Source organism: Carcharhinus amblyrhynchos, chromosome 9, assembly GCF_965287045.1.
Source record: "Carcharhinus amblyrhynchos chromosome 9, sCarAmb.v2.hapA, whole genome shotgun sequence".
Lineage (NCBI taxonomy): Eukaryota > Metazoa > Chordata > Chondrichthyes > Carcharhiniformes > Carcharhinidae > Carcharhinus > Carcharhinus amblyrhynchos.
The window spans coordinates 102,388,948-102,401,713 of record NC_137332.1 but is presented as its reverse complement, the minus strand read 5'-3'; the positions used below and the strand labels follow the sequence as shown (position 1 = coordinate 102,401,713).

The following is a 12,766-nucleotide window of genomic DNA, read 5'->3' as shown; positions in this document are numbered from 1 at the left end:
AGTGGAAGGAAAGCGAGACTGGGGTGCATTATATTAAAACAACATACTAACTGCACCTCCAGACAAAGTTTCAAGAATTTGAGTCTGTGAAAGTTGACAAAGCTCCCAGAGCTTGGATTTCTGGGGAAAAGTGTGTTGCAACTTGTTGGAGAAGAGGGTTTTTTTTACAGGCAGATAGGATCAGTTGATCTTCATTCAGATCAGGATCTGTAACTTGAGAGAGAGAATGGAAAAAAATAACTTGCTGATTAAAGCTGTTTATTATTTAAAAAGTGAAGGGAAAGAAGGAACAGTCTTTTTCAGACTTGCTGCGCTCCTTAAGCACAGTCTCTGCTTGACTCGGAGGGGGGAGGGCCAGTGCTGTCACTTTCTTCGAATTGTGGAAAATGCAATTCATTCCGCCCACCGGAGTGCGGCAGGGACCGGGCATACGGTAGTCAGAGGCGTGGTGGGCAGTCACAGCCGCGGGTGTGCCACATGTATAAATACAGCTGCATTCACGGTGCCTTCTGCAGAGACGAATGCCTTCGACAGCTTCTTTGCTTTGTCAGACAAATAACAAACCCAAAACACCATGTGTCAGGGCTGCTACCACCATCAGATGGTCACCAGCTCCCAAGCCCCCTCACTGAAGCACTACTACGGGGGCAGCGGCCTCACCAAGCAGAGGAGCACCGACCCCGAGATCTTCAGCTTTGACACCGCGCCGATGGTCAAATCCAGCCCGGCTGCCAATCCCCGCCTCCGGAGCAAACGGCGGGCTGTTAAAGTCCTCTACCCAGCGCAGGTGAGAGCCTCCCCGGAGGAAGCAAACGATCCTTGGGTGGGTGATAGGCAGCAGAGGTCAGTAAGAGGCAGAGAAGGGCACTTGGCCCTGAGGCCAGAGGTGAGACTTCCGTCCACAACGAAAACAGAGAAATGCCGGAAAATCTCAGCAGGTCTGATAGTACCTGTGGAGATAGAGTCACAGTCTGTTCATCCAGACTCGAAACGTTATCTCTGTTCTCCCTCCACAGGTACTGTCAGACCTGCTGCGGTTTTCCAGCATTTTTCTGTTCTTGTTTCAGATTCCAGCATCCACAGTATTTTCCGTGAGGCTTCTCTTGGATGCTGCTCTTTCTAAATCGATCCAATAGTACTTTTATATTGCGTAGGAAAAATAATGCAGCGTTGTTGTATTTTAAGATTGAGTTTGCAGCCAGTTTCAGATCAATGTTTTTTTTTTAACTGGGTACCAGAAGCAGGGTCAGGGTGCAGAGATTATGCCAATATATTTTCAAGAAAAGTTAGATTTTGTCTTTTATTGTAGCTTGAAATTTGGGTGAACTTCTTTTCACATTTGTCCTTTTCATCATGCACAGTCAGAGGCAGACAAGAGAGAGTGTATGGATGGAGGAGGGGGAAGGTAATGGGGAGATCACTGCCTTTTGGCAGCTCGCAAGAGTTGCACTTCAGTATTAGTTGTCATTTCCGCTGCGGTGCTGAACGAGTGTTTAATCGAAGTCTGGCTTGGCCCCCTCAAGTGGGCATGAGAAATGCCAATGCAGCTGATATTGGCGGGTGAAGAGCAGGGTTACCTCTTCCTGGAATGCCGGTCTATATGCTATGGCAGGTCAAACATTAACACTTTTCTGCACTCTTGTCGCACTGTGGGATCTTGCTGTGCGCAAATCAGCTGCCCTTTTTCAGGTATCTCCAAAATGTCTGTACATCAGAGAGTATTTCACTGTCTGCAGAGTGGTTAAGATTGTGAAAGGTGCAACTTGCTTCTTTCTTTACCTCTGTGAGTAACCTTTAGTCATTCTTTGTTCATGTGCAGGTCAGGAAGTACCTCCCGGTTGAGAAGAAGGACTGGGCCAAGCGGATGCTTCTCCTTCTCCTGACTGTGCTGGTGGTCCAGGTGTACGCAGCTACGGAGATGAATGAGGAAGCCACCACGGTCGCTGTAACAATTGCACCAGGGGGTCCGCAGACCAACCTCAGCAGACAGTGGGCCCTGGGAGACTCGCCCGCCTCTGAGGCGCCCCTCATTCCCAACAGAGGCCGTGTGTCCCCGGCGCTGCCAAAGCTGCCTGCAAGCGGGGCCGATGGCATCAACGCAGAAGTCGCCCATCCACCGCAGGCGGCCCCGTGCCATAGAATGAAGTCTGGGTCTACAGCCTGCGGAATGTAACGGAGCCTCCGCCCGAATGGGACACTTTTCCAAATGGCCCGGTGCCCACCTCCGCTCTGGATGAGGGGTCTCCAGAACGGAGAGCCACGGTAACCGGAAACAATCAAATGAACACTGGAGCTCTCAGCGTCTGCTCCAGATCATCCTGACTGGGCAAGACGCACAGATCTCAAGGGGTTATCTAAAGAAATCACAGCCAGTCATATGTACATTGTACTAATCTGGTGTGGTGATGGCTGTAAAGCATTCGCCAACAGCAGTGGTTTGTGGAACAGTGAAGCGTGTTGGAGAATTTGGTTCTCAAAGGGTTTGGGGTCTCTACAGAAGGTGAATACTGTAGCGACCAAGTACTAGAGACAATAAACCTAAGGACTGGCCGCTTGGAAGCTCATCAGTGACCGATCTACACCCCTCCCCGAAATCTACCCTGTGTAACCCTTAATACCCCATTGCTGTAAACCTATCATCATTGTACAGTGTTATTTGTAAACTTACTGTGTAAGCAAATTGATTGATTTATCCAGCACTGATGGTGTTGGTTGATTGTTGTTGAACAAGGAGTAGTGAATGTACACTCCGAGGACGTTTCCCTAAATGTAATGACAATGTAATTATATCGACAGCCACCGTGTAAACTGTGGGTGTTATTCTCACTCATGACTCAGTATGTTCTGTGAACAGGCATCAAATAAATCACATTGACACCAACATTGTGTGTTTCCTTGCCTAACAAGCAATTACTAAACTTAGACAACTTATTTTCAGCCTGCTTCAACCATCCTTCTTCCTCCCAATACAAATGCAACATCACAGACTTTCTCTCTCCCCCCCGCCGCTCTTTCCACAGAACATTGAAAACAACAATTCTCGTGCTGATTTCCCGCACAACTCATTCCTTACAGGATCCTAGAACAATCCTCTCTGGCCACAGTCTACTTTTCTGACGAGTTAATTATTTTAAAATCTGATATCTCCTGTGATCACTTTTCCAAAATAAACCTAAATAATGAGTTGAGACTGAATTTAATTCATAACATGCGTATTTTGCGTGTTGGTCAACACTGGTTTCAGATGATTTATCTAAAGGGTAATAGATACGTGGAAGTGAGTTACACACTGGAATCTGATCGAGGGGTTCAGGTGGTTTATGTATAGAATAATAGTTACCTAGGAGTGAATTACAGACTAGACTCTAATCGAGTGATTCAGTGAGTTTACATTTTTAATATAGCACACCTTGAGCTTACAGCAGTGAGTTGTAAAAACCTTATCAAAGTATTTCTAACGAGTCTTATGGTTTGCAATCCCACACGTTTGGGTGGAAGTCTAGTTTTACCCTTACAATAATGAGCCCACCTCCTTCTGAAAAGGTGGGTTGTTAATAACCACCCCAACTTGTCTATTTGACTCTACACTAACCAAAACCTCAGTGGTTCTTTTTATTTGCTACTGTTTGGATCCAGATTTGTACAAAATAACCAGCTTTGTTGGTTTATAAAAGTTTTATTGTGGCAAGCAAAAGGATTGCTTGAGAATATCATTGACAATGCAAAAATATCTTATGTGATCTTGTCCCTAATTAGTCAGGAGGTAAGTTGAAGTGCTTTCGTAGCAGTGTGACTTTTTTCATGGTTCATAGAATCCCTACAGTGCAGAAAGAGGCAATTCGGTCCATCGAGTGCACCGACAACAATCCCACCTAAGTCTTATCACTGTAACCCCACATATTTACCCTGCTAATCCTTATAACCTACACATCCTTGCGCACTAAGGAGCAATTTGGCATGACCAATGCGCCTAACCCACGTATCTTTGGACTGTGGGAGGAAACCAGAGCACCCTGTGACAACCCATACAGACAAGGGGAGAATGTGCAAACTCCACACAGACAGTGACCCAAGCCAGGAATTGAACCCATGCCCTGGAGCTGTGAGGCAACAATGCTAACCACTGTACCACCTTGCCACCCATGATGGTGACAGTAAAGTGATGGTTGAAGTATGATGGTAAGCATGGATGGCTGAAGTATCTTACATTATAAATTTGCCCTTGACAGTAGGTGTGAATGCCATGTATGATTTGTAACACATTACAGTCATGATAAAAGAAAGCCACTTCTCGATGTTTTCAATATCCTGAGGGATACGGGCAGGATAAATAATGAGAAACTATTCCCAACTCAAGAGGGCTTCAAGAATGGGGTGTCATGTTGGCACAGTGGTTAGCACTGCTGCCTCGCAACACCAGGGATCCAGGTTCAATTCCAGCCTCGAGCCACTGTCTGTGTGGAGTTTGCTCATTCCCTCCGTGTCTGCATGGGTTTCGTCCGGATGCTCCGGTTTCAACCAACACTCCAAAAATGTGCAGATTAGGTTGATTGGCCATAGCCATGCTAATTGGCCCCTTGATTTCAATGGAATCAGTGGGGTTAGATACTAAGTAAAGCTTCCTCTACACTATCCACATCAAACAGTCCCTGGAGAGGTATAACACAGGACTAGATAATGAGGAAAGCTCCCTCTACACTGTCCCCATTTAATACTCCCAGGACAGGTACAGCACGAGTTTAGATACAGAGTAAAACTCTTTTACACTGTCCTCATCAAAAGCCCTTCTGGTCAGGTACACACAGCAGATTTTGGGGGGGGGGGGACCAGTGAAGGGAAGACATTTCATTTAAGATTAATTTTGAAAGCGATAAGACATTTAGGCCAGTCTCAAAGGATGGGCTAGAGGCAGTGTTAACTGGTTGCACACACTGGGGCAGGAAGAATGCCTTTTTTAAAATTCCAATTCAACCAAATTAGTCCAATTCAGAGTCTCAACAAGTTGAGACATACCTGATCCAAGTTGACAAGACAGGGCTCTCACCTCCTGTCTTGGCCTTGATCTACATGATCCAAGCTGATTGGAATAGCCATTGCACCTCCTCCAAGGCTTGATCTCATTTGCATCTTGGACAAAAGGCTGAGATGTCGCTTTTAAAAATTGCTTCATGTGAATCTGAAATGCTACGTATTGACTTCAACCAAGCACAGCATGTTGATACTACATTTGATCTTAGCCAAAAGTCCGAGAATTCTTTTTTATTTCAAAAATATACTTTATTCATAAAAAAACTCTCAAATGAACGACTGCAAAATGGTAGATCCAAAAATTATGAAGAGTGCAAAAAAAGTCATTTTTACAGTCCAATACTATGCTTATTTACATGATATTACATTCATTACGTAAAACTATATACATGCCTCAGATTTTACTGTGTGCTGTTATTTCTCAGTTTCGCACAGAGTTATGCAGGCCGAGGGTATTCTGCAGTTCCTGGGCCCTTGGTCTGCCTCTGTTGAAAGGCTTTACAGTGTGGCCTTTCCCAATTGTGCCTTTGCAGCGGCTGCCCCAAGCTTGAACGCGTCCCTCAGCACATAGTCCTGGACCTTGGAATGTGACAGTCTGTAACACTCGGTCGAGGACAATTCTTTCAGCTGGAAGATGAGCAAGTTTCCAGCAGACCAAAGTGCATCCTTCACTGAGTTAATGACCCTCCAGCAGCAGTTGATATTTGTCTCAGTGTGCGTCCCTGGAAACAGCCCATAGAGCACAGGGTTCTGTGTCACTGAGCTGCTCGGGACGAACCTTGACAAGTACCACTGCATCTCACTCCTGACCTTCTTGCAAAGGCACAATCCACAAGGAGGTGTGCGACCATCTTATTATCCCTGCAGCCACTTCGAGAGCAGCATGTGGTGATGTTGAGACCTCGAGCATGCATAAAGGGTCTGACGGGGAGTGGCCTTCTCACCATCAGCCAAGCCAGGTCTTGGTGCTTGTTTGTGAGTTCTGTTGATGAAGCGTTCTGCCAGATGACACTGACAGTCTGCTCAGGGAACCATCCGACAGGATCCGCCATCGCCTTTTCTCTCAGGGCCTCGAGGACGTTATGTGCTGACCACTGCTTGATCGCTATGTGGTCAAAAGTGTGTTTGCGGAAAAAATTTCTCCATGAAGCACAGGTGCCAAAAGCCCGAGAAATGTCTATTCCACATGTTTCCGAGTCATGAAACTGTAAGAATTCAATGCCCTACTGCCCAAGAAGGGGAATAATTCAGTCTGTCACTTTAAGGTGAGACTGAGAAGACATCTCCTCAATTATGTGAATATTACTCATATCATTTTTCTCAGTAAGGGGTTATATGTCATCACTCCATGAAATGTATCATAAAGGGTATTATTGCCACATTTCCCCACTCCTCCAGGATGACAGCTGATGATGCTGTATAATACGTTAAAAGAGCAACAGGAACAAATGACAAGAAGAAGAAAAGTGCTTACCACTATGCACAACAGTGGCACGGTGGTTAGCACTGCTGCCTCACAGTACCAGGGACCCGGGTTCAATTCCAGCTACAGGTGACTGCCTGTGTGAAGTTTGCACGTTCTCCCCGCGTCTGTGTGTATTTCCTCTGGGTGCTCCGGTTTCATAGAATCATAGAAGCACTACAGGCTACAATGCCAGCCAGGTCTTATTCCCGTAACCCCAAATATTTACCCTGCTAAATCCCCCTGACACTAAGGGGCAATTTAGCATGGCCTTTCCACCTAACCCACCCATCTTTGGAGTGCAGGAGGAAACAGGAGCACCTGATGGAAACCTACACATTTCCTTCCACACTCTAAAGATGTATGGGTTAGGTGGATTAGCCATGCTAAATTACTGCTTAGTATCAGGAGTACTAGCGGGGTAAATATGTGGAGTTATGGGAATAGAGTCTATGTAGGATTGTTGTCGGTGCAGACTTGATGGGCCGAATTGTCTCCTTCTGCATTCTAGTGATTCTATGATTCCACACATTCGTAGAGCACTTTTTTCAACCATGGCTTATCCTAAATTGCAGCGCAACCAAGAAAAGTGCTTTTGAAATGTAATCACTGCAGAAAGGTAGGAAAGTATTCTCACTTAGCAAGCTCCAACATGCAATATTATGATAATAACCCAATTGACTGGTTTTTACAGGGGTGTTGACTGAAGATCAAATATCTATGCATGAGAGTTCCAATGAATTGAGAGAAAGGTTATAAGGCCATAAAACATAGGGGCAGAAGTTGGCTATTCAGCCCATCAACCTGTTCTACTATTCAATGAGATCATGACTAATCTGATATGATAATTCTCAACTCCACTTTCCTGCCTTAACCCCATAACCTCTGATTACTTTACTGATTAAAAATTTGTCTATCTCAGCCTTGAACGTATCCTGTCTCTACAGCCCTCCATGGTAAAGAATCCCACACGCTCACTACCCTCTGAGAGAAGAAATTACTCCTTATCTCTGCCTAAAAAGGCGACTCCTTACAATGAGATGATGGTTTCTGGTCCTAAACTCTTCCACAAAAGGGAAATAACCTCTCATTATCGACCCTATCAAACCCTCTGTCTCAGTACGGTCACCTCTCATTCTTCTAAACGCCAATGAGTACAAGGGCAACTTACTCAACCTCTCCTCCTAAGGAAATCCCTCCATACCTGGGATCTACCTAGTTGGAAAAGGCACAATAAATTATACATAATGAGGATATAGGGAAGATCATGACTTGCAGGTTGAGAATGCGGACTTGGATTTAAGAAAATTCACCATAGCAATGACCAGAGGGACAACAAATCAGGAAGTGGCCATTCGGAAATGCATCCTAATCCAATCGCTGGATTTGGTTCAGACTTCAGCCGTTACAATTCCAACTGATGTTACTACTGGACAAGTCCCATCCCAGGGTGGAATCCGACTTGATAGATCAAAGCTTTTTTTTTGCTTAGATACGTGGAGGAGGGTGGCTCCTGAACAGAGTTGGCTGCTAAACTGCTAACAAAAGAATAAAACAAGAAAAGATTAACTGCAATAATCCTTCACACCATCCTTTACAGACATATACAGGTTTGCGAGAATAACACAAGTTACAAAATCTATCTTCTACTCTAGTGTTCTCAGTCAGTACACAATCCATGCAAGCCCATGGGTGAAACACCTCACTCTCTGAAACAATGTGACAGCTGCCACCCAAAGAAATCCAATGGATTTCTCATCAACTTCACCACAGATGCTAGCAACTGGTCTCACTGGAACTCTAAATTTCACACAAGGGTTTCTAATCTCTGCTCTTGAAGAGTCTGCATCAACTCTCTGGCACAGTATCTTACCTAGACCACACCCCCTACCTGATCTCCATAACCCCACACATTTACCTTTCTAATGCCCCCTAACCTACTCATCTTGTGGCACTAAGGGGCAATTTAGCATGACCAATCCACCTAAAGTATACATCTTGGGACACTAAAAGGCAATTTAGCACAGCCAATCCACCTAGCCTACATACCTTGAGACACTAAAAGGCAATTTAGCATGGCCAATCCACCTAACCTCTGCATCTTGGGATAGTAAATGTTAATTTAGCATGGCCAATCCACCTGACCTATACATCTTGGGACAGTAAATGTTAATTTAGCATGGCCAATCCACCTAACTTATACATCTTGAGACACTAAAAGGCAATTTAGCATGGCCAATCCACCTAACCTCTGCATCTTGGGACAGTAAGGGTCAATTTAGCATGGCCAATCCACCTAACCTCTACATCTTGGGACAGTAAGGGTCAATTTAGCATGGCCAATCCACCTAACCTTTACATCTTAGGACAGTAAGGATTAATTTAGCACGATCAATCCACCTAACCTACTCATCTTGAGACTTTAATTCCAGATTGTAATTGAATTCAAATTTTGGCATCAGCCGTGGTGAGATTTGAACCAGGATCCCTAGACCACACTATTCATTTTCGGCTCCCACAGAAACAAAGGAGCCGAGTGGCCTCCTTCTGCGCCAATGATTTGCGATGTGGATAAATAAGGAAACAGGAGAAGGGGTTGCAACTTGAGGTTGGTGTAGAAGGAGCGATGTGTTGACAGTCAGCTACGGTTTCTGGATTTCTTCAGTTACAGGCTGTGTAATTTGAGTAAGTGAAAGAGGGAGGGGGAGAGTTGAATGATTTGCTTAAGCTGTCCATTGTTAGAAAGTAATCAGGAGGGAAGATCTTGCCCCGACTTGTATGCGCTTTGCCAGTGTGTCAGCACTTTCTCTCGGTCAGTGGGGCGGTGGGTGGGGGAGGGTTTTTAATTTCCCCAAAACGTGGAAGAAGCAATTCCCTCTCTGAGCTGCAGGGGCTGGCATGAGCTGGTCAGGCAAATGATGGCCAATCGTTGCCAGAGGTGTCACAAATGCCATTAAGCAGCCTGAGTATTAACAACGCTGTATCCACCCACCGCGCATTTTGGAGAGACGGTCTATTTTCTTTAAACCCTGAAACCCCCGTGGGTTCCTTCTCTGCAAAAAGAAAAGAAAACCCACAACGCCATGAGGAGGGATGGTCAGCAGCCTCACCTGTTGCTGAAGTGCCAAGCGGGCACCAGGCAGAGGAGAACTTCCCCAGGAGCCTTCACCCTCAACACCAACCCGGAGGCCAAACACAGGCTGGCCGCCCCCAGTCCCCGGCTCCAAGGCAAGCGGCGGCCAGTTAAAGTCCTCTATCCTACACAGGTGAGAAGGCATGATGTGGAGATGCCGGCATTGGAATGGGGTAAACACAGTAAGAAGTCTCACAAGACCAGGTTAAAGTCCAACAGGTTTATTTAGTAGCAAACGCTACTATCAAATAAATCGGTTGGACTGAAACCTGGTGTTGTCAGACTTTTTACCTAGTCAGTGATTCAACAGAGATAATTAAGAAGCGGAGTGGGCCGCCTTTAAGAGAGACTCGATGCTTTTCTTGTTAGTTTAGGTTTCGAAATTGGGCCAAAGACATTGAAAACAGTAGCATGAACAGGTTTATCGAGTTGCCTTTTAAGATTGACTTTGCTGCAAGCACTTTAAGGTGCAAGTTTCCAAACAGGGTGTGAAAGTAGAAGAGAACATTGGTGGGTGGGATTTCCCCCCCCAAAAAAACCTAAGTGCCAATGGGCAGGAGTTTGGGACTTATTCCAGTCCGTTTTTTGGGCAGAGTTTAGTGGAATGAATTTATGACACTCTGTGCACGACAGAATCCGTCAGGGAATTTAAGCTGATAAATGGATGGATGGGGTCTAATCATGCCAGAGACACCACCATCAGCGCGCTGAAGGGTTAGTTTGCACGCACCAATCTCTCAATATACTGGGACCTCAACTGACATTACCAGCCTCCCAGTTGCTGCCCCCGACACTCCCACATCCTGATGGCCGGCCTCCCGATCATCAGCCCAACCTCCGATTGCTGACCCCACCCCACCCCTTCCCCCGTCCCCGATCCCCGCCATGGCAGACCCTCCGAGCCCTACCTCCCTCCCCACCCCAGATTATCTGCTAATTTGCTCATTATTGCACTGCGGTGTTGTGGGATCTTGCTGTGCACAAATCACAAGCTCTTTTTCAGGCACGACTAAATTGACTCTGCGTCAAAAAGTATTTCACCTGATGTAAAATTGCTGAGATTTGGGACGGCAGCTGCCACGTTGGTTAGCATTGCTGCCTCACAGCGCCAGGAACATGGGTTCGATTCCCAGCTTGGTTCACTGTTTGTGTGGGGTTTGCATGTTCTCCCCATGTCTGCGTGAGTTTCTTCCAGTTTCCTCCCACAGTCTGAAAGATGTGCGGGTTAGGATGGATTGGCCATGCTAAATTGCCCCTAGGTGTTGGGGGATTAGAAGGGTAAATACGTGGAGGTAAAGGGAGGAATAGGGCCTGGGTGGGATTGTTGTCGCTGCAGACTCGATGGGCTAAATGTCCTCCTTCTGCACTGGAGGGATTCTATGAAATTGTAGACTGTGAAAGGTGCAATATCAACGCAACTTGCTTTCTTTTTACCTTTGTGAGTAACCTTTAGTCATTCTTTGTCCACGTGCAGGTCAGGAAGTACCTTCCGCCTGAGAAGAAGGACTGGGCCAAGCGGATGCTTCTCCTTTTCCTGACCGTGCTCGTGGTCCAGGTGTACGCTGCCACGGAGATTAATGAGGAAGTCACCACGGCAACTGCACCAGGTGGCCCGCAGGCCAAACTCAGCAGAGAGTGGGCCCTGGGGTTCTTGCCCGCATCTGAGGAGCCCAACAATATGCCCCTGCCGCTGCCAAGGCTGCCCACGAGTGGCAGCAGCCCAGCCATCACCAATCCACTGGAGGCAGTCACATATATCCGAATGAGGCCTGGACCTATGGTTTGCAAAATGTAAATGAAACTCTGTGCAATGTGGACACTTCCCAAACAGAACTGTGTCCCATCCAAACCTTCAGGAGAAACAAGATGGGAATGCTCCATTAGAGGCAAATCCAGTGAGGGTCATAGAAACTCTACAGTAGAAAAGGAGGCCACTTGGCCCATCGACTCTATACCAGCCATAATCCCATCCAGGCCCTATCCCCAGAAACCTATACATTTACTCAGCTAGCTCCCCACCTTCCCCCGACACTAAAGGGCAATTTAGCACGGCCAATCCACCTAACCCGCGCATCTTTGGAGTGTGGGAAGAAATCGCAGCACCTGGAGGAAACCCACACAGACATGGGGAGAACATGCAAACTCCACTTAGACAGTGACCCAAGCCGGGAACCCTGGCACTGTAAAGTAGCAATGAGTGCTAACCTTTGTGGCACTGTATCTCCAAAGAAGATTCAAGAGCTATAATAATCAGAAACAATCAAAAGAACACTGGAATTCCCAACTCCTCCTCAACATGGTCTTAACTGGAGATGTCCATCTCCCACTGTGAAAAAAAACAAAATACCCAACAGACTTATGTACTTTGACCCAATGTTACGCTAGTAGATTTATCCACTTTGGAAGTGTTGGTCACCAGTGAGGGGATTCATTTGGGTCCTGGGGACATTCTTTGCGAACAATATTGATTCATTGGTCAAACACCTTTTGGTGAGAATCAAACATAGTTGAAAGAAAATGAGCAGAAAATGTGTACTCTGAGGATGCGTGCACAAATATATTGACAGACAATATAACTAGATTAACAGCTACTGTGTAAATTCTGAGCACCTTTCTCAGTCAGGACTCAGTATGTTCTGTGAACAGCCACCAATAAATAAAATTTGTGACGAACTGTCTGTCCGTTCTTGCCAATAAATATGCTTACTAAATTCACGCTAACAGATTTGCGTGACAGATTTTAATGTGTTTAGATTGCTTCAGACTTCCTTCTTTCTCACGATGTAAACTCAGCATTGTAGACTTTCTCTTCCCCTGCACCTTTTCCAAACAATGTTGAAATCAGTAAATGTGGTTTCCCACGTAACTCATTTTTTCCAGACTCGAGAGTAATGAAATTCCTCACCTGCCACAGTTTCCTCTTCTGAGGAGCTCATGGTTTTTGACTCTTTGATGTTTCCTGATCTCTCTGTTTCAAATTAAACCCAGTTTTTTTTTAAAAGTTCATTTATTAGTCACAAGTAAGACTTACATTAACACTGCAATGAACTGTCAGATTCCTCCAGTAGCCACATTCCAATGCCTGTTTGGGTCAATGCACCCAACCTGCACATGTTTCAGATTGTGAGAGGAAACCGGAGCAC

General features: G+C 45.8%; 2 protein-coding genes across 2 annotated transcripts; both read left to right on the top strand.

The window, feature by feature from the left end:
* Positions 1 to 481: 481 nt before the first annotated feature.
* Positions 482 to 2,871, top strand: LOC145348507 (radiation-inducible immediate-early gene IEX-1-like). The gene is made up of 2 exons (XM_080196696.1): positions 482 to 787; positions 1,820 to 2,871. Exons 1-2 carry the CDS (start codon positions 575 to 577, stop codon positions 2,171 to 2,173), a joined length of 567 nt encoding a protein of 188 aa, XP_080052822.1. The 5' UTR covers positions 482 to 574; the 3' UTR covers positions 2,174 to 2,871.
* A 6,415-nt stretch (positions 2,872 to 9,286) lies between these two features.
* LOC145348506 (uncharacterized) lies at positions 9,287 to 12,312 on the top strand. The gene is made up of 2 exons (XM_080196695.1): positions 9,287 to 9,756; positions 11,098 to 12,312. Exons 1-2 carry the CDS (start codon positions 9,574 to 9,576, stop codon positions 11,416 to 11,418), a joined length of 504 nt encoding a protein of 167 aa, XP_080052821.1. The 5' UTR covers positions 9,287 to 9,573; the 3' UTR covers positions 11,419 to 12,312.
* Positions 12,313 to 12,766: the final 454 nt, after the last annotated feature.

Bases quoted from the DNA above. Each gene is read 5' to 3' on its own strand.
- LOC145348507 (XM_080196696.1), top strand. From the start codon at position 575: ATGTGTCAGGGCTGCTACCACCATCAGATGGTCACCAGCTCCCAAGCC. The intron at 788-1,819 runs GTGAGAGCCTCC...GTTCATGTGCAG, and splicing joins AAGTCCTCTACCCAGCGCAG to GTCAGGAAGTACCTCCCGGT.
- LOC145348506 (XM_080196695.1), top strand. From the start codon at position 9,574: ATGAGGAGGGATGGTCAGCAGCCTCACCTGTTGCTGAAGTGCCAAGCG. The intron at 9,757-11,097 runs GTGAGAAGGCAT...GTCCACGTGCAG, and splicing joins AAGTCCTCTATCCTACACAG to GTCAGGAAGTACCTTCCGCC.